Raw genomic sequence first — 26,333 nt, forward strand, 5'->3', positions numbered from 1 at the left:
TTCTATGTAAGCTAACCTTGAATTTTCAGCAAATCTCCTGACTCTGTCTCCCAAGCATGGAGATTTCAGGTATAAATCACACCATAAAGCGTGTTTTTTATACACAAACGTTGACAAATAAAAAATTCATTATTTTATTGCTCTTACTATTCATTATATTATTATTTTATTATCTATCTAAATAGATAATAGAGTATCACCTATACCAAACCATATATTTTTAAGTAATTTTAAGAATGTTCCCAGTAATATTTGTATTTTAATACCACAGGCCGGGAGATGAGAAATCCAGTGTCATATAGTTAAAATGCTAAAAACGGACAACAGAGGGTATTGAAAACTGCAAGAGAGAAGGGTCAAGTTGTTTACAAACACAGGCATAACAGGCTAATGCCAGAGCATCTGAAAGAAATACCTAGAGCCAGGGGACCTGGATATGAGTATTTCAAGCTGTGCAAGACCATAACTACAACACAGACCATAATACTCAGAGACACTACCAATTAAAATTGAAAGAGAAGTAAGAACTTTCCATGATAAAAGTGCACAACATAAACCTAGCTCTAATGGGGATCCTGGAAGGAAACTTTCCATCTCCGTAGAAGAATAGACATCAAAGCTGCCAAAGGAATAAATAAACAATCCCTGGACAGTTAATAAAAGAGAGCTAAGTAAATGCCCCAGAACAGATGGTCATTGAAAGCCTTCTTTCAATAATTGAACACTAATAGTCTCAAATCTCCCAATAACAAAAGCACAGACTATTAGATCAGATTAGAAAATAGAAGAGTATTTATTTTTTCTTCTGCCTTCAAGAACTTAATCTAAATATTTATATCACCTTCAAATAAAAGAATGGAAAAAAGTTATTCTTAACAAATATAACCAAGAAGCAAGCAGGTGTAACTATTTCAATATCTGATAAAATAGAATTCAAAGCAAAACTAGTCAGAAGAGATGAGGAAAGGCTACTTCATAATCAGGACAATAATCCATCAAGAGGACATTATAGTTCTAAACATATATAAACGAACTTTCATAAAACAAGCACTACTGGATTCAAAGCTGGTAGTATGTGGATTTAGCCAAACCACAGTTGTCAGCACGTCTTACAGAAGCTCACTAGATAGAAAGCTAACTTCAAAATGTAACCAAAAATAAAGTTCTAAAGGAATTTTCCTGCGTAAGTGGACAATATATGAGTTACTAAAGAAAAGTACAATGCAAGTAATGAGATACCTCTCTATTGGTCAGATAGACCCCAGAGTTCTATTGGCAAGCTATTGGCATTGACCTGGGTTACCCACCATATTACATAGTAAGACCCTATTGGTGAAGACAACACACACTTTGTCTGAAGGACACAGAGAAAACAGTACCACACTGATGAGTGCTTCCCTGCTGGCAAGCTTTTCTAGTACCAGCAGCAGACCCTTCATGCTGCAGTACCAATCTGTCAAGCAATATGCCCACTGCTATAGTAGTGTCAGGATTTGGGGGTGGAATGGGGTGGATTTCATGACTGCTACTGTAAACCTGGTCAGAAGCCCATAGCTGGGGAAGTCATGGCCTGAAAAAGAACCTCTATTGTTATTTTCCTCAAGGGTCATGGTTTTAAATTGACTTATTAATATTTAGAATCATACTCAGACCTGGGCTGCTCTCCATCTTTGTCAGAGAAGCTTCATTTTGAGGGGGCAGTAGTTAATCAGGAGATGCTTAACTGGTTAAGTGCCGAGAAAGAGACTGTGTTCATCATCTTTGTCCTCCCCTTCCCCCACCCAGACTCAGACCTGGCAGAAGGAGGCAGAAAAATATGAGAGCTGAAATCTACAGAGGAGCGCTCTGAAGTGCTGTCTAATGGACATGCCATGACATGCCGTGAGTGAACTCACAGCAGTTGTGGCTACCTGCACAGTCCAGCCAGCCAGCCAGCCAGTCAAAATGCTGGGATAGATGGGGTGGTCTTCACAAGGCCTTCCCTCTTAACAAGGAGCTGCTGGCAACTGCCTGCTGCTGGGAAATAAGAATGAATTCCTGTTTGCTGGTTTCCCCACTGGTAGTTTCCACATGCATTAGTGGACAGCCCCACATCCATGGACTAACTGAACTCAGTGAGAAAGGAAGAGGAGGAGGTGTCAGCAGCAATGGCAGCAGCATGCAGTGGAAAGGGGACATGGTAAAGGGCATGGAAGGGAGGAAATGACAGATGGGTAGGGTCCTATTTCACTGTGTATAGGTGAGACATAATAACAGAAAAAGTAACAAGAAATGTCTATTGAATTACAAAATAAATGGAATATAAAAGAGAAAAGACAAACAGAGAGAAGATGCTAGGAGTGGTGACTCATGTCTACTGTTTCAGCACATGAAAAACTAAAAAGGGAAGATGACTGCAGATCTGAGACCAGTCTGGGCAGTTCCAGGGACAGCCTGAATTACTCAGTAATATCCTGTCTCAAAAAACAAACAAACAAACAAACAACAAAAACAAACCAAAAATGGCACATAGGATACATTTACAATGTACCTCTCTTCAAACCAAAGAACACTGCTTCCAAAACAAGCCTAAATCCTAGTTTAGTTTCCAATGCAGATTTTTATTGCAGCAGTCACAATGCTGTCTTTCTGAAAGGCCTGTTTGTACCAGCGAATAACAGGAGGACCTGAATCCTGACTCCAGATCTTAATGGCTGAGTACTACCAGGCAAATCGACGAGTCTGTCTATGTTTCAGTACCTTGCCAATGAAGGGAATACAGCACCTTTTCATTTTCAGTCCCTTCAAATGTTTGCTTCTTTACTTCAAGCCCCAAACAACTTAGTTAGCAAATCAATTTATGATCTACCAAAAATCAAGAAACACACACGCATGCGCGCGCGCGCGCGCGCACACACACACACACACACACACACACACACACACAGACACACACACACAGACACACACACACACACACACACACTGTAATCTCTAACTTTAAAAGGTTAAAGAACAACCCCTCTGGGCATGGTGACACATTCTTGCAATTCCAATCGTATATTTGAAGACAGTGTGAGAAACATACTGAGACGCTGTCCCCAAACGACAGCATCAAACCTGTTTTATGAAAGCGAAATGAATGTGACAGTGAGAGCCTATACAGGAACTTGTCATTTATTAATGATTTGTTTCTGGTGTCTCAGAAGAAAAAGAACCTCAGACGGGCTGAGGGCAGACTGTGAACCTGAGCACATGATGACTGTGCACTGACCAGAGGAAATTCAACGTGAGGTTTCTCATATTACTTCTCATGCTCTTTGTTTCTTATAGTGCTTATGGTTGCCTATAGGTTACAGTGAAAACACATTCCCACACTAAACTTAGTTATACATAGTGAATTAATTTAATATTTATGTTAACAGAGATTTACTTTAAATGGCCTTTTCCCAAGGTTTCTTTACATGTTAGTATGTAGAAATCTGAGCACTAAACACCTCAGTTAAATGAAATATTAAAAGAAATGTTCTCAACATGACAGGCGTTAAAATGTTATCTCTGAGAAGCTAGGAGGCACGTTCAAAATCTTGATATTATGACATGACATCATCTATAAAGTTCACACTCCAGAACTAAATCTTCAAGTTAAAAAGTTGCAGTGGAATATCTCACAATGTTGAAGGAACCTTACGCCCTTGCACTGGGCTGTAATCATAACTGTTTTCAGCTACAGAGAGCCAAGCATGGCCCGCAGGTCTCAGGAACCTTGGTGAGAACAAAAGTATCCAAGGACCAAGGCCTAAGTTTATAAAAACACAGTAGGTATGTAGCCTAATTCTGAAAATGAAACAAAAATAATAATAATTAAATAAACAAATTCTAGTACAGCTGAAAGGCACTTACACTTTGAAACTGTGGCACAAGCCAAAAGGTAATACGCTGTGGTTGCTTCCATCAACACTCCTCTCACATTCACAATTGAGGCCTATTTTGTATTTTAATTTTAAAATCAAGCTACTGAAGTTTTAATGAGTTTCCATATATAAAGAATACTTTTAACCCTTACTGTTTTTAACAGTATCTTAACTAGCTCATAAAAATTTTAAATTAAAACTTAAACACTAGAGTGAAAGCACTTTAAATGTCCATCAGCGGATAAGAAAATGTTTACTTACAAGAGAATAGGATTTAGCCTTAAGAAAAGGAAATGTCTGAAGCATGCTACATATGATTTAAAGAATTCTGCTCTATGAAGTAGTTGCAAAGCATTAAGAACTACATGACCCCACTTACTTGTAACTAGAGCAAAGATATAAGCCTAAGACATAAGCCAGTCACCATTAGGCATTCGAAAAGCACTGAAGCATTACACCTGGCTATGCTACGTGTACACAGAACACTGAGGGTTAACAGGGAGAGTGCTCCCTCTCAGAGCAGGGAAGAGGTATATGATGTTGTCTCTGTGCAATGAGCCCCAGATGAGAGAACAGCAACTGCTGGATGCTGGAGTAGATACGTTTCCATAGAGCTTTCTAAGAGGTTCTTCTACTGTAAGTTATGAGTATTTGGACAATAATAAGGCATGTAAATCTCTGTAAAAAGTCAACATGCTACATACACTCTATTACCTCTCCTCAGAGACCCGCAGAACACAGCAGCATCTGAATCTGCTGCACAAATGGGGAATCTTACACTTGACAAATCCCCAAACATGAGGCACAGAACTTACTGGGAATCCTTCTTTCTAATCCTGGATAAAGTGAGCACAGAAAAACTGGTCCAAGAGCTCCACTGGGCAGCTGCAATGGACACTGCTGGGTAACACTTGGAGCTGCAGAGATGTCTATAAAACTCGTCTTATTCAGTGAATTTAATAAACATTTTTATTACATGTGTAATATAAATATTGAGTATAAATATTGACTATATTTATATGTAGTATACATGTTTGTTATATGGTTGTATAGCTATTTATTATACATGTATTTTATGGCTAAGATAAATAGAATTATGTGATTTATGAAATATGTCTTCTTTTAATATGCAATTATATATAATTACAGCAGTACATGTCTGTCTTAGGATTTTACAGATGTACAGAAACACAACGACAAGGGCAATTCTTACAGAGGACAACACTTAATTGGGGCTGATTTACAGTTCGAGATCTATTCCTTTATCATGGTGGTAAGCATAGCAGTATGCTCGCTGACATGGTCCTGGAGGAGTCAAGAGTTCTACATATCGATCTCAAGGCAGTCAGGAGAAGGCTCTCTCTTCTCCCCTGGATGGAGTTTGAGTGTGGGACATCCAAGCCCACCCCCAAGCAACACACTTCCTCAAAAAGGCCACACCTACTCCAATAAGGCCACACTTCCTAACAGTGCTGCTTCCCATGAGCTAAGTATATTCAAACCACCACAATATCCTATCCTACAATTCCCCTTTTACCTGGTATTGGTAGGTATCCAGCCACTACCAAACAGTATGGAGGAGAGCCTGGGGATCTGGGAATGTCTCTTCCAAGTCTCAAGTACAACTAGAAGCCAGGCCCAGGCCCAGGCCCAGGATACTAGTGTAAAGGATATTTGTTGGTTGGTCACTATAGGGAGACAGTCTTTGATAAGAGCTAACAACTGGGCTATATTTGGACATTCTGAGGCTCTAATGGATCATCCTCCATTAGTCCAGAGCAGTAGAGGCTGCCTCTCTGAGTGTGGGAATGGTTGTGGCTCTGTCCTAGCAGCCATACCTATTACCACCAGGGCTTCCCTCCTCAGAAAGTGGTTTGTGATTATGAACCACCAGAGCCTGTTATGAATGGCAGAGGACTGCCTCTGCAGGGAGATCTGTGTGTAGAGTTTTTTGAGGACAAACGTAGACTATGAGTAATCTGCATTTAATTTGGAAGTGGCACACCTGGCAGGTGTTAGTCTTCTTAACACCTCCAGTGAATGAGAGAGTAAATACAATCTGACTCTCACACAAGTAGTAATATTCAAAGAAAGTAGTAATTTACTTTCCCAAAGAACTTAGAATTCCAATCGCCAACTTCTAATTTTCTAAGAATTCCCTTTCTGATTTGCTACTTTACACATACACACATAATTCATGTAACTTTTACTTGAATGTAAATGAGGTTTTTGAATACCTAGAAATAAGAGAATAAGGGATGTAAGCTGGTATGAAATAAACAAACCTATTTCCACATCAGAAAAAAATATGCATAAAAAGAAACAAGAACATTTCTAGCACCTTTTCTCTGCAGATAAAAATGGTATTGAAACTCTCTGTCCTTACAGTCCAAGGACCAACACTGTGAAAACTGAAGCCCTCTAGTAAATTGAAAAGCAGTTCTGGGTGGAAGGTGGGGAACTTACCTAGACTGGAGCTGCCTTTTGCTATAGTAACCGTCCTCTCAAAGGCTTCCTGGGACATGCTCTGCAGGGTGACAGACTCAGCATCAGACACCAGAGAGCTCTGCTCTGTTAAATACTTAGAGCCCCGGAAGAAGGAAAAGAGAAAGTCACATGGGAGAAAATTAGACTTTGGAGCAGTCATTTCAACATTGCACATGCAACCTCCTGAGTTGTGCTTTAGCAAGGAGCCATAATCAATCAAGTTCGTAGGTCACCTCCCAGTCAGGCGAGCGCTCATCCACTCTAGGAGAGCCCGGGATGAAAAGCTGCTCTCTCCCCTCCCCATCATCTCCCTAGTCACACCACCAGGGGCTAGCTGCAGGATGGTACCTTCGGAGCCACAGCAGGCAGTGCAGGAGCGAGCTCTGTGGTGCTTAGGCCACTTGGCAACTGCGAGGGAGTCCACGCTACTGTGTTTGCACACTCATATTTTTGTTCAACAGCATTTGCAGGTGTGTAGTCACTGACGGTGAAACCAGAGGTGGCTGCTGGGCTCATGTCTGTGGGAGGAGAGCCAGCATGCTGTCTCTGAAGGAGGTTCTGTGTGTAGAGTTCTTCCAGGGACAAATGCAGACCGAGCACTAGGTCAGAACTGTTGGTCACGTCCTGATGATGAACAAAGCCACAAGTCAAAAGAGTTAGGAGTTATATCAACATATTGTAAGTACCTTTTAGTGAATTACTATTTACTGACAAATAGAAAAACAGTTATTTGTTATTCTCAAAGCCTTCTAACATATAAATTCTTCACTGAACATGTTTTTCCTGCATATTTTTAATTTCATATGTTTCTACTGCATTGCTTATAAATCTTGTATCTCATGTTCTACTGAGAAATAGAACGGGCCAGATAGAAGACAATTTTAGATACAATATTTAGTTCTAGCTACAAACTAACAACTTTAAGTTAAAGTTACAGAGAGAAGCAAACAACTCAGATAGCCAAATCACACTTGCTGGAAGGAACGCTATATTGAGAGTACCAAGGAGGAGAGCCACGGCTTTGGAATCCCAGGACCCTCCAGGAGCAAATTATTGACAGATATCTATTCATACAGAAGGACAGAAATCCTTGAAATTCAGATTACTACAGAAAAACCTGCATGTTCTGTACGCTCTAACAAGCAATATTAAATCGGAGAGTCATGAAAACCTGTTCTAATCTAGTTTTTCTTATTAGCAATCTGTGTATCAAAGAACCTGCCTTTATAGCTACATATGAGAAAATTTCTATAATTCCTTGAAGGTTTAAAACCCTATAGACCTATATGGCTGCCACGTTTCACAGCAGACATATTTTAGCACTTACATCCGTGGGGCAACATAGCTGCTTTACAGACCATTGTGCATAAGTATTTGTTTTCATTAGATCCTCTTATCTACATTTTTGTCTTCTTATGACGCAGGGGATTGAACTCAGAGCTTTTTACACACTATAGAATCATCGTACCATGGAGCAATATCCACAGCACTCCCAATTCCTCTAAAGTGCAAAAGTCTTAAGAACAATCCACACATAGAAGATCCATGTTGTACAAATGGATTCAGCACAGCGACAGAGAATAATAAAGTCCTACATGAGCCTCCTCTGTCCACTTACATCCCCAGGACATATTTCAGGATCAGTTAGATATTCATGCCAGTATCTTTATATTTTGCACATGAAGTTAGGGTCTTCTGTTTAAACAGAACCGTCATGAAGCAGTATTTTCACTGTCGTATCTCCGCTGTCTTGCATGCTGAGGCCAGTGTTTAGCGTCCACCTCGCCCTCCCTGAGAGCAGTTACTGCTGACAGGCACGGGTGCACAGCCATCCTTGCAGCCTCGCAATTAGCTTAAGCTTTGGCCGAGTCCACAATTCTCACCTTTCCCCTCTGCTCCTCCTCTCACCTATTTCATGGGAAGAACAACAGCTCTGCCTCGTATGGACTTGTGAGGGAGACAAGAAGGGCTGAAAACAGGCAGGACTTAGAGGAAATGCTGAACAGACCTAGTGCTGCCGTTAGTTACATTGCGCACTGCTGTACAGCCAGACCATGCTTGCATTGGTGGCACAACTGTTCACCACTCCAGTGTTCTCTCGCAGAAACAGACAATGGGTGCCTATGAACTCTTCTTACAAACCCTGTATTTGCTTGGAAATACGATCTGGAAGAAGTGTACTAGGCAGCATTTTACCATGTGTGCTCCTAACAATTAGCCCAGGTAAACCCGTGTATCTTGTGTGACACTCTCTCCTCACTCTCTACGGCTCCTTTTACCAGGTACCATTTGCTTTTCCTTTTCAGAGTGTGAATTCTGGTGACTGAAAAAAAGCTTACCAAGGTTCTAAGTTTGTATATGTAATATGTTACCATGATGAAGGTCTTGGCATAACCAAATTTGTCATTTGGGGGATTCTGGGCTTCATTTATTACTCACAGTTCCCAGAGAAGGGTGACATTTTCTAGTATTTGTTCTTCACATAACTGTTTTACATTTTGGCCATCTAGGATCTACTTCAGTTGTAAGATGAAATGTATGTCTCTTCCTTTTTGTTATGTAACAATTTCAAAACAACCTATTTTATGTCCTGGTCTTTAATGTAAGTTCTCACTTTTCCGAATTGTGCAATATTCTTAACGCATGGAATAAATGTAGTTGTCTGTCACAGAAGTATTTAGCATCGACAGTACCATTAGGAACACAGGAGAGAAAGCAGCTGCCGCCACATCCCACAGTCTACAGAACTGCTGGCTCTGCTTTCCAATGCGGCTATTTTACTGTTACAGAAAAATAGCACACTTACCAAAGCATCAGTAGTTTTGAAATTACTAAATTAATTACAATAATTAGCAGAAAACCATCACACTCATGCCTCAAAGAAACATAATCAAATCTGCTTTTCATCAGTAAAAGCGGTTTATCCACCCTTGTTAACTGGGGTTTACTGGAAATGATAGGACAGAAATGTCCATGCATTATTCACGGAAAGTGGTTCAGACACACTGAAAGGGAATGGCTAATCAACAAGCCAGATGATGCACGCCTACGTAGGTGCTGAACACCCTACTGTTTGATTTTGTTTAAGTGCAATGCAAAACATCTTTGTCTTATAGACCAATGTCTAAAATGGCTCTTCTATTTTCCCACACTTCTTGATATTGTAAGTGAAGCCTCTCAAAATGCTTGGTATATTCATGGAAAATGGGGATAGATGAGAAATTAAAAGGTTAAATACATATGTGAAAAACTGTATTTCTTAAATTTAATGCAAAGTTTAAGGCTGTTCATTACACACTACTTTTTGGATGCTGATTTACACAGATAACCCAATGTTGCGGTTTCTGACAGCTACAATAGCAGTTTACCAGAGTACTCCTGCTGTGCTTCATGGTCCCAACTCCTCTACCTAACGGCCCATTTTCCAGTTTCCTGAGATTGAGGCACACTCCCTTCGTTATTTTCATATGGCCTTAATGCACTAACGTTCATCCCCAAAAGCCAGCGACTCCTTCACGGATGCTCCAGAGTTGTTCCCATCCTTCCACAGCCTCTTAGCTTTCAAAGCTCCCCTCCCAAACCATTACAAAGCAGATGCAGTCATGCTGGTACAATATCATATAGGGCGCTTCAAAGCAGAGCTCTGTCGGGTGTGGGGGACGCTTTCTACCAGAGCGGAACCCAGCAGTTGTGTTTGGTGTATAAAGTACACAAAGGTTTATCTTTAACAAACACAACTTCACCCTGCACTGGAACACACATTTCCTGAACTAGTCTGTCCTGACAATTTCATCCCTGGTGACAGGTTGAGAATGTGGTCTAATGGGACACTAGGTTGTAGGACTTAACATAGTTATTAAACCTTGACTGTTTTATTATGTCATTTTTTTAAAGCAAAAATTTCCATAGAAACTATGTTGAGCATTTAAACAGACATCAATTGACATTCAATTTTGGAAAACGAGTATTACTGAATTTTGTCATGTTTTTGGAAACAATGAGGAAAATGGAATAAATATTTTTTTTAAATAATCCTCCAAGTTAGTAGTTAGAACAAAAAAAGAAAAACACAGCTATAGGTATATTGATACTAAAATGCACCTTTTATTTATTTTATTATTCACTGTGTAAATCTGCCTTGCCTGGAACTCTAAACCCCGCTGGCTAAAACCTTGATTTGCTGGGTTTTGTGGCACAGGTGTTTAGCCCAGACCCCAGCGCTGTGAGTGGGGATGAGGTATGGCAAACAGAACCCTATGTTCCAGGCTAGCCTGGTCTACAATACAGGGCTACATAGCAAGACCTTATATCAAAAATTAAATAAATAAAGAAAAAAACAAATAAATAAAATTAAAATGCCTTCCAGCGATGGGGAAAACACCATGTTCAACTGAAATGAGTATTTTACTAAACTGCCTGGAACCCCGATAATGCAGAAGTGGACAATTTACATTTATAAGTATTAATGAGTATAACTAAAGTACAATGTACTCCCCGAGCTGACTCACACATGAACACAGGCAGGAACTCAGAGAGCTCGGCCTGCTGCATGAGGCTAAACTATGCTCTGAAGCATGAGCTTCCACCAGGGCAAGCACATGCTCCAAGGTCAGCACCTGTAGGTCCCAGTAGCAGACAAACCTAACCAAGCTGTAAAGATGGTCTCCACAGAAGAAAGCTCCGTTTCCAGTCTCTACGTGCTAAATTAAAAACTGAAGGAAATGCTGAGGTCTTAGGGTTCTGCTTGGTCATTCTTACAAATCTGTACTCAAGCATCTGTTTTCTTCATTACCCACACATATGATATGGTCATATAGTATGTACAACCACATATATGTCAACAACCATCAATGCTAATGGTTTCATCCTATTAATTAAAAAGTCCGGAGGCAAGCTTATGGACTTTTAGCAAAGGTCTATTATGAGTTCCTTAACAAACCCTGTTTGATAGTGCAAACAGGGAGGATATATCATATAATTTATTCAGTTTTTGTCATTTTTTCCTAGTGGAGATCTGAGTACTAAAATTCAGAGACAAAAGCAAAAGCACAACACAAGGAAACAGCAGAGTTGTAATATTTTACTATGGAAACTAAAAGCCCACAGGAGGTTTAAACATCCTCATTAATGGCTTATTTTTGCTTTTTAGTTTAAATATTTCAGTTGTCGGGCCTGCTTGCCAAACTTTGATTCAATAAAAGAGTAAACTGTTTAGGACAAAAAAAAAGAGGCAAACCAACTTCAGCAAGTCAGTGTGTTGTTTTGCATAGAGCCAGCGTTTGCCCTGTGAAATATATGCTTCTCAGTCTGCAGACTCTGTAATCCTTGTAAGTAACAATTACTACATTAAACAACGCAATCTGTCCCACTGGCAGGAAGAAGCATACAGTGCTATGGCTTCAGAGATCCCACCAGGAGATGAAACCAGCTTCCAGCCCTGAGGCTGGTCAAAAATGAACACAGCCCAGACAGTCTGCAGCCAGGCACCTCAGGTGTGCAGGCAAGGGAGCAGCTGTTCACGTAAGACCTTACCTTGCAACGAAGTCCAAGAGGGTGCCTGGTGGCATGGGCAAAAGTGACAGGCACATATCATACCTAATACAAAATGCTCTGCAAATGTCCTGCCATAACCAGTTGTTAATCAGGAAAGGAAGAATACAAAGATAGACCTAAGGGATCTTGATTCCCAACCTCCTTGTTAATGGGGTCTTCCTCCACTGAATTCAATGCATGAGGGAAACGGTATCACCTTAAAAGAAAATGCCCACTCTCTTTATCTTCATGATTGTTTACTGTATATTTCCAACACAGAAATTATATCCATACACGAACTGTCTACCTAGACACCTGGGTCTGTACCCAGTCACCATTGTATACAACAGATAAATCTGAGAGAGCAGTATCCCCATACATCCTAGTTTTCTTCAAAATAACATCTATCATAAGGTTAGGAAGTGCCATACCTACACACTTTAAGTTTTTCTCTTATGTGCACAGATATTTACAGTGTATGTATATAACTACTTTATAAATCACTTCTCAGAGATTCAAATAAACAGAATTAGCAGCCAATACAAAAGAAACATGACTGAAATAAGATGCAGAAATCAACAATAAGTGAACAACAGTGCCTGAAATATAAAGAAAATAATCTCTAACAATCAGATGATCAAGATGTCTGTTTGCAATTAAAATTTTGTATGGTTTAAAATACCACTTTTGAATGTTATAGATGATGTCACCAAGAAAATTAATAGAGTATTAGCATTCATATTGATAACCCATGTTTAAGGTATCGACAGCAGATGTGTTACAGTGACTGTGCTCGGCCCTCATATCCACTGACATAAACACACACTGCCTTCACCATAATCTTAATGTAGAATATTCTTTGACAACACGTTGCATTATTAAGTAACAGCACTAAGTACAAATTAGCTAGTAATTGTCAAATTACAACAAAAACCTTTTACTATATCTTTTGCATAAAAGTTATTTTAAAAAACTAAAAATGTCATTCTAAATTTTCCTAATTGCTAAAGCATAATTTGAGGAATATATTATGAAAATATTAATAAAAACTTTAAACATTTATTTCTATCAGTTGTCTCACAAACATTGGAACTAGTCAGTAGCCATCAGTCTAAACAATCAACAGCATAAGTGAAATTTTACTCTGATGTGAACCTGTGACTGGATGATGTGGACCTGTGACTGGAGATATTATTAATATACTATGTGGTGATTTGAATGACAATGGTTCCCATAGGTTCACAAATTTGAATGTTTGGTTCCCAGATGGTGGAGTGCTTAGAAGGATTAAGAGGTGTGGACTTGTTCGAGGGGGTGTGTCACTGAGAGTGGGTTCTGAGGTTTCAAAAGTCCATGACAGACTCAATCTTACTACCTACCTGACTCTTGCTTGTGGACGCGATATAAGCTCTTAGCTACCACTCCAGAGTAATGCCTGCCTGGTTCCATCATGCTCCCTGCTATGATCATGGGCTAAGCCTCTGACAGTGTAAGCAAGTCCCTGATTTCAAGACACCTTATGTCTCTTCCCAGCCAAAGGACAGTAACTAAGACACGCTACTCCTACAATTTCCAGAAACTCTGACCTTCAAAAGGTTTTACACAGACATTTCTCCAAAATGAAGTGACATTTCTGCTGTACCTTGGGAGGAGATGAGGGCAGAGAGGGGCCGTAGTTCATGCCATCACTACAAGCACCATCATGAAGAGATAAGACAGAGGCTTGTGTAGAGTAGACACTGTCGTTATCAGGAGAGAACTGAGACTCAAATCTTGATTCTGCTACGGACTCAGCATCAGGTGTATCTATCTAGGAATAAAGTAAGACCAGCTGGTTACCTTAGCCTACCACACATTACTGTCAAACAGGATCCTTTTCTGTCCTGTTTTCTGCATGTGCCTTCCCCTCTCTTAACCACTTAAAAATTGCAGTGGTACAGCGGCACAAAGATGGACCCACCACCCACAGCAAAGGCCAGAGAGTGTCTAGTTCAGATACAAGAGCTAAAGGGAGCAATTAACAAATGAATTAATCAATTTTAAGTTTAAATAGTATGGAATATACTTAATACTGTTTTATGATGCAAAGAATTAGGTTATCATTCTCCATATTCTACTAATACACCATTCTTCATAAAGGCAGTTATGTGATTGTCTATTAGATTAAGATGAAACAATGAAAGAGAAGCTTTGTGTTTGAGCTGGAATCACAGTAACTTTGAAGGGGCCAGATTCTAAACTAGATTCCGGAAGGATTAAGTAATAAACATTTTAACATTAGAAGGCCATTATCACTATAAACGGCTGTTGAAATGCTGCTGGAGCATTTCAAAGTTAGCCTCTTAGAATATAATTCACAGGCTGAAAATGTATTTTAAATATTTGTTCAAATTCACTAGAATGACACTAGGTTATCATCTACAAATGTATATTATGTAAAACAATCTGGATGAAAAATACTTAGTACAATCTAGACAGTTAGTATTAACTGAGCCTTATGCCACATTATAATAAGTTTGTCTTAAGGTACTCTCATAAAGAATACTCAAATAGAATCTGTATAGCTATCACTGGTGCCTTTAAGTCTTAAGAGATTCTAAAATTCAACTAGCTCAATTACTGTAGAGATGAAACACGAGGTCTACAGGAAGTTGAGTGACCAGTTCAAGCAAACAGCTCATTAGAAAAAAAAGGAATGCTGGGACTGCTACAAGGCACTGAGCTTCCATGCAAATGGAAAAGATCTTCTCAGCTGGCATCCATTTAAAAGAGTCCCAAACGCCTTCCAAACCCTAGAGAGGATAGTGTCTTATGATGGGCTTTAAAGACTATGATCTTGGCATGACTGCGTACTGCTTTAATCCCAGCACTCAGGAGGCAGAGGCAGGTGGATAGTTAATAGTGAGCTGCAGACAAGCCATGGCAACACAGTGAGCCCATATTAGAAAAGAAAAATGAAAGAGAAAAGGAATAATATCTTGTGTCCTGTTGTGTTTCCAAATGAATCTGCTATGTCATGGTATGGTTTAATGTCATAGCACTTCACAACATCCACAGTACTCTAAATTATAATGCCAAGGTCACCTCATATTTAAGTATAATGAGTGTCATAAACTTACTATAAGTACATCAAAACCTTCTAAAATAGCTAACCAAGAGCTTATAAAACACCAACAAAAAGAACTATCTCCCTTCCAAACTAGGATTGGGAATAATATATAATGTCAAAGACCTAACTCATACTCTCGAGTTTAAAGCAATATGGGTACATTGAGCTTCTTCGTACACCAAACAAGCAAGTCAATAAAACTGTGGCAAAATCACTTCTAAAAGTAAAATTTATAAGAATTTAAAAAGAAGGCTTGATCAGTTGTGGCCACTAACCAGAGCCAAGTCAGCCCTGAAGAGGGCTTTGTCAGACAGGCCCATCTCCTTGCAGGTGTGCGGTGAGCAGAGAAAAGTGTCTTCCTTGGCAGAAACATACCCTTCTTCTGGTGAAAGCTGCAGAACATTGGTGTGGAGAAGAGGGTTATGGGAAAGAAAGAACAGCAGAAGGAAGAAAGGGGGGAGGGGATGAAAGAAGAAGAATAACAGGATGATGAGTCTCCAAGTGGTAACATGTGATCTCAACATAGAACGGAAGCTATGTAGTTAAATACATACTGATCCTAATCACCTCCACTGAAGGGAGACAGAGGCCTTTGCCTAGCATAGACACCAACAATTAGACGAGAATCCCTTTCTACTATTTTTTGTTCTTCTTTCAAATGACAGTAAAATGAGTAATTTTTATTATAATTGTCTGGTCACTTTTTATCTATTAAATACACTGGCTAAATAATGAAAGGAAAAATTTTAAGTATTAAGACTTTGAAAGCTACAGAAGAAAACATTAATGAAAATCAATGCTGTCCTTTCTTTCTCTCAAGTATTATTATAAAGAATGCAATTTACTTGACAAGGAATGGTACTGAGGACACAGTGAACTCGTCCAACCTCTCTGAAATGCAGTGGAGGGCACGTCTCCCCTGGCATCACTGAAATAGCTGAAGGAAGTTTGAAAACACTTAAAGCTTGTGCCCTTAAATCCAACATAGCTTATAGGAGCAGATGTCACTAAACTGTTCAATGCTGCCATCTGCTTGGATTCCTCTACTAAACTCAGACTGCTGTTCTAAGACACTAAGAGTTCTACACTTGTATTCTACTCTCTATTAAAAAGGAAAATACTAATTGTCTTTCCCCATCACCTGCTGTCAGTAACCCATGTAGAACTTCTGGAGGAAAAGCATTTTTTAAAATAGTAATCGATAATTTAATCTCAATAGTCAACAGATTCCATTATTAGCAGAGGTTTTGACTAAAATATCAAATCCCAGTATATAAAGTACTGGTAACCAGAAGAACAAGGGCTATGCCCCCTATCTATGTAACCTTGAAATGACCCCCCACCCTACTCCCAGTCTCAGTTTGCTTCTGTACAGAGGGACAGTCTTCCTCTTTTCTTCCTCCTAGGGTTATTATGGAGCTCTATTTGCCTACAAATTTATATTTTCTATTCATTAAGCCTCACTTAAAGAAATACTCATCATATGCTTCAGTGCAAACAGATTATGAAACATCAAATACTGTCCTGAACTAGCTAAAAAAAAGACTTTGCTTCTAAATAACTATTCTGCTCTCCTCAGTTATTTCCCTTGCATATATACAAGAAATCAATACAACCCAAGTTCTTACAGGCAAAGGCTTGGCTACTCCTATCCGCACCATCCCTGAGGGCGCTCCCTTCAAGGCTTCCACGGCCTCTTCCAGAGTGCTGTTTTCCAGGTTAATGTCATTGACAAACATGAGCCTGTCTCCTGGAAAAAGCCGTCCATCCTTTTCAGCAATGCCGCCAGGCACCAGAGAACGAATGACTATTACTGTGTTTGCTGGATCGATGGGGTCCTAAAAGGGCAGGAGGGTGAAAAGCAGTCAGCTCATTCAGGCAATCGAAGTATATTTTACAAATATTCTGTTTCAAGTGTCTTATGGTTTTCATATGAGGTTCTAATGAGTACCTAGGACAAGCTAATGTCTACCTCATGATAGAATGACCAGAAGAGTTCACTAGAAGCAATGGAAGCTTCATTTGCTAGTGTCATTAAAATGACCCCTGGATAATGCTAGATAACTTTAAGGTGAAATTTTAATTTTCAGGAAACTGTCAAGTCTTTAAGCTGTCACTTAAAGCTGGATGTCAAGAACATGAGTAACAATAGTATTTGAATAGTGGATGGGTATACTCTGAGGTAGGACTTGTCCTTTACAAATGAAATACAGAAAAGCATGCAGCATTTGCGCTGCAAGCACATGGTCTAGAATCCTCAGAGATAGCTTGAGTTCAAGACTATTAAGAGTAACACCTGTGTTTTATCAGACAGTGTTTAGCATTTCCACTTTGCCTAGCACAAAACAATCCAGGGAAGGGTGCAGGCTGCACGGAGTCAATTTATAAACAATCATAAATTTAGTAAAACAACTGGAATGTTAGAATTTGTGATATGTCCAAGTATAAATTCAACTTCTATATTATACAAATGAAAGTAATAGCTAATACTTTGTGGATTAGCACTAAAGTGTAAACTATAAATTAAAAGCATAGAAATAAAAATACTCCCCAAATGATAACCCAATGTATTATGATACTCCTAAACTGTATTCTCTGTTTTCCTCAATTTTTAAGCTACAACATAAAATAGTTCAATAAATATAATGCTAAAACCAACATTTTGTAATAAAAACAAATCCTATTGACTACATTATTATCCTGAGCAATTAATTTGAACAAAATATCTTACTACTAACAGTAAAATATTAAAATATCATTGCTTTCTTACTTTTAGATTATGGCATCTGTATGGCAACTAGAAAAATCGGGATAGTTACCTGGTAGTCTAAGATGCTGAAGCCCAGGCCCCTGCTCCCTTTCTCCAGCTCTATGGCCTGAATGCCTGCCTCCCACATGGCCAGCGGGGTCTGAATCTCCTCGGCATTCTGATCCACATCGGACATCGCCAGCATGGGATCCTCTGTCTCCGAGGATCCAATGAACTCTCCTAGGTCTATATGAGGCTGAATAACAGACCAGACATCTCTTTTATCAGAGGGAATAGCTTTGACACTTTGCAAGAAAAACGTTGGGTTCCTCAGTCTGTACCGACCAAAACATTCTCAAAACCCTAAGTCTTAAAAGGCATTAAAAAAGCTGGGATTTCCTATAAGTGTATTTAGTAGTTATGCATCTACAACACTGCTTATGGGTGACTTTTACTTCTTGTATACATTCGACCCACCTCTACATGAAAAATAAAAAGAAGTGTGTTGTTGTTATTAACTAAAAAGAATTCAAGAAAAAGTGTGTGTGTAAAGTTTTGTATTATATGCAAATAAGGACTCTACAGTGAGTGCATAGATTATGTAGATTAAGTAGGGGTAACTGGGCTTCCAATGTTAACTTCTCTCTCAAAACAAAACAATCAAAAAACCACAAAAAAAAAAATAAAAAAAACAAAAGAAACTGAAAACAGGTTAAGCCAAGTCCACTTATCTGTATGAACATATCGAATTTAAGAAAGGTGTGTTTGTCAGAATAAAATTCTAGTTTGTGTGCTGCCTTTGCTTTTGATATTTGGTTGCACTGCCTAGAGCCATGGACGCAGACCTCCTCCCCTGCTCTCCTGTGACCATCCCACTCACACAAATGAAACATACGGCATAGCCAGGGCTCAGCCTTCGAGGGACATGCAATGTGGAATCATGTTTCTTGTTCTTCCCTGCTTTGGTCACCATGTGAATGATAAGCTATGTACTTCACCCTTTAAGTTACAAAATTATCCCACTGTATTGATTCCTTTAGCATAATGTAAAAGAAACCCCTTTCATAAGATCTGACAAGGAGGGGTTAGAGAGATGGCTAAGTGGTTAAGCAGTGGGCTGCTTTTCCAGAGGCTAAGATCAAGAATCTACAAATGGGACCTCATAAAACTGCAAAACTTCTGTAAGGCAAAAGACACTGTCCTTGGGACAAAACAGCAACCAACAGATTGGAAAAAGATCTTTACCAATCCTACAACTGATAGAGGGCTAATATCCAAAATATACAAAGAACTCAAAAAGTTAGACTCTGAAGAACCAAATAACCCCATTAGAAAATGGGGTACAGAGCTAAAAAAAACATTCTCAGCTGAGGAATATCAAGTGTCTGAAAATCATCTAAAGAAAAGCTCAATATCCTTAGTCATCAGGAAAATGCAAATCAAAACAACCCTGAGATTCCACCTCACACTAGTCAGAATAACTAAGATAAAAAACTCAGGTGACAGAAGATGCTGGCAAGGATGTGGAGAAAGAGAAACACTCCTCCATTGTTGGTGGGATTGCAAACTGGTACAACCACTCTGGAAATCAGTCTGGAGGTTCCTCAGAAAATTAGACATAGAACTACCTGAGGACCCAGCTATACCTCTCTTGGGCATATACCCAAAAGATGCTCCAACATACAACAAAGACACATGCTCCACTATGTTCACAGCAGCCTTATTTATAATAGCCAGAAGCTGGAAAGAACCCAGATGCCCTTCAACAGAGGAATGGATTAAAAAAATGTGGTACATCTAGACAGTAGAGTACTACTCAACTATCAAAAACAATGACTTCATGAAATTCATAGGCAAATGGAATGAACTAGAAAATATCATCCTGAGTGAGGTAACCAAATCACAGAAAAGCATACTTAGTATGCACTCATTGATAAGTGGATATTAGCCCAAAAGCTTGAATTACCCAAGATGTAATCCATAGACTACAGGAAGCTCAAGAAGAAGGATGACCGAAATGCGGATGCTCCCACACCTTCTTGAAAGAACAAAAAAAATATCCGCAGGAGGAGATATGGAAGCAAAGTTTAGAGCAGCAACTCAAGGAATGGCCATTCAGAGTCTGTCCCACATGTGGCCCATATATACACAGCCTCCAAAACTAGATAAGATTGATGAAGCTAAAAGGTACATGCTGAAAGGGACTGGATATAGATCTCCCCTGAGAGACACATCCAGAGCATGTCCAATACAAAGGTCAATGCTAGCAGCAAATCACGAACTGAGAACAGGACCTCATTTAGGGGAATTAGAAGAAGGATTGAAAGAGCTGAAGGAGCTTGTAACCCCACAAGAACAATATCAACCAACTAGAGCTTCCAGGGACTAAACCACTACCCAAAGACTATACATGGACTGACTCAGGGCTCCAACCGCATATGTAGCAGAGAATAGCCTTGTTGGGGCACCAGTGGAAGGGGAAGTCCTTGGTCCTGCCAAGGTTGGACCCCCAGTGCAGGGGAATGTCGATGCAAGGGGGCAGTAAGGGAGGTGAATGTGGGGAACACCCATATGGTGGAGGGGGTGGGGATGCGGGCTTATGGACAGGAAACCAGGAAAGGGAATACCATGTGAAATGCAAGTAAAAAATATATCTAATAAAAAAATTGAAAAGAAAAAAAATCTGACTAGGGTTCAATGTTAAATCACCTTCCAAAGAGGTGATTAGCTCTGTTACTGGATATTTTGATTTAAACAGATAAGAAGAATATAGAAAAATGCACATTATAGAAAATTATTTGATGTGAATAGAATTAACTTTCTTATAATCTCACCCTAAAATGTACAAGTGAATTTAAACCCAAACATACAATAAAACACTTCATTCAATACTTTAGCTATCCACTGAATGGTTAGCTGCAAATCAGATGCAGCTGGGCGGCCATATAAAGGTATGCTTCTCCATCTGTGTACTATTTGCATACTTCTGTCCAACTAGTTAATGGGGGCACTCCACATATACATGCTGCAGTGTTACCTCCTGTCAATCACACAGCATGCTATAGGGGGTACCCACTGTCAAGTTCACAGTGGGCAGTGTTATCTGTTGTAATTATTTTCACCTGCAGAGAGAGTCTCCATGAGATGGGCAACATCCTAACCTACATTTTACAAAAACAAAAACCGTGATTCAGAAAGGTGAGGTGACTTTCTCGGGTTAAGCGTCAATTCTGATTCATGCTCAGGCTGATGAGTTCTAGATCCACTGTATAAGCACAGACTCTATTTCCAAAGTCAAGTATTGAAGAAAATGAAAGTAGCCTCACATTCTAGCAGAATTAAGCATCAAATTAGCCTTGTTTCCTTGTCTCATACCTTCTCTGTTAGTTCAAGATCATGTATGTCCAGGCTATCCACTTCTGACAGGGCGGTCGGTGGCACAGTCCGACGGCAACATACCATTGTCACATCGATAGGAAGTTCTTTTAAAATATTGACCACATCTTGATGGTTTTCCCCAAGCAAATTTATACCATTGACCTGCAGAAAGACAGGTCCACCCAAAATAAGTTTTATAATACAGAGGTCTGTGTGAGAGCACCACTTCCCCACAACATAAATTTCTTTAGAGTAATGGCTGTGCTTCTGCCTTGCAGAGACCTGCAGTTAGACCTGTACCTCTGAACAGGCCCGAATGCGAGTTCAGAGTCTGGTGTGACTGTAGCTTCTCAAGCACCATGGTAAAAAAAAAAGCCCTTAGCTTCTCCCTAGGTTTGATCTGTGACGGTATGGTAGGAACGGAAAATAAAAGTATTCCCAGAAGATACAGCAGAAAAGACTTCAAACAATTAACATTTAATGAATCTACTAAGAAGGACCAGAAATGGCATATATAGTATGGTAAAATGTTTTTAAAATTGGAAACAATTTTTTCTATTTTTTATTTCTGCATTTAAAAAACATTGACAGATTGCAGGGAAACAAGTATCAGTCGATAGCTACTGAGCGACAAGAATTGAGCGAGTGGGGGAGAGAGGATGCATTTGCTGTTTGTCGTTATTCTCTCTGGAAGCACATGAAAGTGCTGACTATTCTAAGAACTGAATACACTTAAAAACTGCCATGGAAGTTTCATTGTCTTTGAAAGCAAAAACAGCATAAAACACAACAAAACAAAAACCACTGAAATAGATCATATGGAGCTGGGTCTGTAGGTGTGTACACACAGAGCTTTGGTATCTCTTTGAACTGACTTTATGATTGAGTTATTTATCACCATTAATTTTCCAGCAGCCTTTCCCACCGTGTATCAGTAGAAATCAGAACGTCTTACTTCCAATAGCTCATCTCCACTGAAGAGCTTCCCGCTGTGTCCCACAGGGCCTTCTGGTAGCACAGACCGGATGAAGTGGTGGCCCACTGTTGCTTCCAGACTTATTCCCAGCCCACTGTTCTCACTAAACTTGCTCACATGAGCCACCTGAAATGAGGAAAGTTATCACAACTCTAACATTCTTCTGGATTCTTTTTATTCAATGTAAATATTGTAAGTTCACCCAAAAAATCCAATTTCTCAAAAAAGCTTTAAAAATATTATTGTGAGCTACATAGCACCATAGTACTACCAGCAGAAAATGGTTTCACAGACCAACACAAAAGAGTATGTCTAGCCGCAAGCACACAACAGCATTCTCAGCAATAATTCCTATAGACCTGAGCACAGCTGACAGCCTGCAGGCTGCATACCTGGGACTTGTTGCTATGCACACCATGGGGTGTCATGTGTCATCTCCCACAAATAAATATCTTTACCAAACAAGAGCTAATCTTAATGGTGGTTGGTGAAAGGTCAGTATCAGAATGAAGTCACCTGACTCTGAGCTGTGATGCTGGGAAGTATTCTTCTAAGCTCTGAAAACCCAATATAGAGCTCAACTACTCCAGGAAACAGCCAGGTTCCCCCTGAAGTCACCAGCTACCTCTGCCCCACCACCCCCTCTATAACTATATTAATGCTGCCATGTACACAGCAGGCATAAGAGAAGGCAGAGCTACTCCCATTTGCCTGAGCAAGGATCACAAATGACGTGGTCCTGCCATGCAGCATACTTCTGCTCTCAAGAGAGTACTACTCAGCAAATGTCTGCTGTGCATGCAGGTCACATTAATCCCATCCATGAAGTCAGTGCTAAATGCTTCAGCATGCTTCACCTGAACCCTATTGTATTCTTCCCCAACTTAAGAGTGAAAATGATCCTGGGACTAAACCACTACCAAAAGACTATACATGAACTGACTCAGGGCTCTAACTGCATATGTAGCAGAGAATAGCCGTATTGGGGCACCAGTAGAAGGGGAAGCCCTTGTTCCTGGCAAGGTTGGACCCCCAGTGCAGGGGAATATGGGAGGGACAGTAAGGGGGATGTATGGGGGGAATACCTGTACAGGGAGGGGGAGGGCAGGGATGGGGGCTTATGGACAGGAAACCGGGAAGGGGAATAACATCTGAAAAGTAAATAAAAAATTATATTTAATAAAAAATGTTTTAAAAAGTGAAAATGATCCTGGCTATAGTTAATCATTTCTTATTTGACTGTTCATTACCTTGAGTTTTTCAAAATAAGTATTGCTATGAAAAAAATTCAAAATTGACAATACTGCTTAGCAGTGAAGGCCAGAGCTACTTATTATAAATATTACCTGCTTTATTTTACCTTTTCTAACCCAGAGATTATAAATATGAAAAATTACACTGAATGTAGTATTTTACTTTTGCTTTGAATTCCCTGTTGTGTGTCAACTTTGCTAGAGAATCAGAGGCCAGCTTGAGTACATGACATCTTGCATTAAGTGACTTTTTTTAAAAAAGGAAAGAAGGAAGGAAGGTAGATGAGGAAGGAGGGAGGGAGGAAGGGAAGCCTGTCATAGCTCATGATAAACTTATCTTATCTGAAGTAAACTGTCATTTGTAAACTACTCTGGTTCTTTCTACAAGTCATATGCGTGAGCATCAGGAAAACCTTTCTTGTGTGTACATCACTTACACCACGCTCAGAAACACTGAAGCACAATGACACCTGAGTTCTCAAACTTGCAAACCATATATTTCAGTCCCTTACCAATCGATCACTACAGCTTTGAAAAACTCTAGACCTTTGACCTCTCTCCAGGGCACCTTCCAATGATTACTTTTATTTTCCCCAAGAGTTTTCTGCATAGACACAGGTTCAAGTGAGGAAGCAGGAAGAGCAAGCCAACCTACCACTATTTCATAGTTAATTCCCATAATCCTCTGCCACTTTGTCAGCAAGGCAGCTTCTTGCTGCACATCTTCAGTTTCTTCCAGCTCAGTTGACAACAGTGGATATCCTGAAACAGTCAAAGTATTCAAGTTAGTAGCATGACACAAAACTCACCTTCTACACTAGGAAGGTAAGGTAAAACCATCCTGTTGTACTCTGTCAGACTTTTCATAGGTTCCCTCATATTTTACTGAATTTTAATTTTTGAATTTAGACTAATGCTTGCATACGCAACAGTACTCTTTTTTAACAGACCGCTTTTAAGCTTTAACTAGACTTTCCATTCAAGTCTCCATACATTTTCAGTGTTCTTTAAAAGAACAAGGATTCTGGGTTGCTCTTAGACACATGAACTTTTCTACTGGTAATATTACGGTAAAACTGTAGTTAGGAGAAAAGGAGGCTAGGATATCGCCTCATACACATACCAAATAAATTGTAATAGACAACTCCAATACCAGGAAAATGTACATAAAAGTATGAAATAATGAAGAACTGAGAATGTGTATTACAGTAAAACCTGTAGTCAGAATCCCACTAATCAGCCCCCCACAAAAAAAGGGGGAAAAAGCCCATTAAGCCAGTGAGAAAGGAAGCCACCATGCCAGTTACAATAAATGATTGTGAATACAGAATGTGGAGGTGAAAGCTGGCACTGAGAAGCATCTCTGTGTGTTTCTGTCTATTTCCACCAGCGCTCTCCCACTGAGCTACAGCCCTAGTCCTCAACACACACAACTAGCCCCGCAACACACACAATTAGCGCTATAACACACACACACAATTAGTCCTACAACACACTAGTCCTGCAACACACACTACTAGCCCTACAATATGTGCAATGTCACTTGGTGCTTATTCATAAATGTTTGCTTTTTAAAAACCTCTATTCCTTTATAGTCTTTATATTACTTTAGGGAATATTCCAGAATTCAGATTTTTTTTTTTACCAGTTATCCTGTCTCTCAGTTTAGGCTCATCATGCTTTAGTTAATGATTCTGAACTTGTCTTGAAAAACTGGACAAAGTTGATAATTATTTTTAAAGGTTTGATCATATGCAAAGTCCTAGGTTCAATGTCTAGCTTAGAGGAAAAAAAGCAAAACAGGGTTGGACAGTATCCCTTGAATAAGTATTTTCTGTACAAATTAAAATCTAGTTATGCAAAGGGTAATGATCAGCAGTGAGCAGGGCTCATGAGGAATCTTTAACCCTAATTCTGGGAACAGAGGTCACTTCCCCCAGTTCACCTTCAATTTTGTGTGTGTGCGTGTGCACGCATGTGTGTCTGTGTGCGCGTGTGCATGTGTGTGTGCATGTGTGTATGCATGTGCATGTGTGTATATGCATGAGTGTGTGTGTGCATGTGCATGTGTGTATGCATGTTTGTGTGTGCATGTGTATGCATGTGCATGTGTGTATATGCATGTTTGTGTGTGCATGTGTGTGTGCATGTATGTGTGTATGTGTGTGCACGTGTGTCCACACAGCTCCACAGGAATCTAATGAGAGATTATAAATGGAATGTGAGAAATCAGATAACTGCATCTGAGATTCACATTCATCCTCCCAGCCCATGGCCATGGCACTCTTATCTCCTACCTGCCTCCAGACCTCATTTCCCAACCTTGAAGATACAAACAAAAAGCCACAGAGCCCTCTTCTCCAGCATTGGTGAGTGGGCAAGTGACTGTCCTGTAGAGTCACCATCCTCTAGAAAGGTGGTGGCACTCCAGCCTGCCAGGACAGACAGACCAGGTACATTAGAACCACTTCCAGGTTTCTGCTTTATTTACTTATTTATTTTAAATAGCTCAAGTACTCCTGATTTTAAGTCTGGAGGTGCCAATATCCTTCCACACACATATGCAAATTTCTCATTAGCTGCCGTTTCTGCAGCAAAATAGATGTTTCTGAATCTTCAACATAACCCCTTGTGCCCATCTTCACTTCCTATTTAAAGTCATGTTCTAAGTATTTTTATCCTCTCCCCAGCTCTTGATATTCATTTTAGCCTAAGTATTTTCTTTACTAATTAGTGTAAAGATGGCAGAATGTAATTAATATGTATGAACACTACACACTTTCCTTCCAGGATATTGTAACACACACAAACTCCCTTTAAATAACAAAAGTAAACTAAAACTTTCCACTGCAGAAGAAATAACGATGAGGCCACAGAGAGAGTGCGGAGGCTTCTGAATGGCAGAATCCACACTAGCGGACATGAACAGGTTTCCACCTGCTCAGTGGCTTCAAGT

General features: G+C 39.7%; 1 protein-coding gene across 12 annotated transcripts in view; it reads right to left on the reverse strand.

The window, feature by feature from the left end:
* Mpdz (multiple PDZ domain crumbs cell polarity complex component) overlaps nt 1-26,333 on the reverse strand; it is a 154,446-nt gene that overhangs the window by 65,258 nt on the left and 62,855 nt on the right. For 7 of the 12 annotated variants that reach the window (XM_039109365.2, XM_006238343.5, XM_006238344.5 and 4 more), the window contains 9 exon segments: nt 24,033-24,139; nt 22,104-22,250; nt 21,146-21,310; nt 17,841-18,026; nt 16,650-16,859; nt 15,297-15,413; nt 13,555-13,722; nt 6,729-7,004; nt 6,360-6,474 (listed from right to left, as the gene is read on the reverse strand). In XM_039109365.2, the coding sequence (XP_038965293.1) occupies nt 6,360-6,474; nt 6,729-7,004; nt 13,555-13,722; nt 15,297-15,413; nt 16,650-16,859; nt 17,841-18,026; nt 21,146-21,310; nt 22,104-22,250; nt 24,033-24,139 (1,491 nt within the window). 12 annotated transcript variants of the gene reach the window in all.

The sequence above is a fragment of the Rattus norvegicus genome, chromosome 5 (genome assembly GCF_036323735.1).
Source record: "Rattus norvegicus strain BN/NHsdMcwi chromosome 5, GRCr8, whole genome shotgun sequence".
In the NCBI taxonomy this organism is placed as follows: domain Eukaryota; kingdom Metazoa; phylum Chordata; class Mammalia; order Rodentia; family Muridae; genus Rattus; species Rattus norvegicus.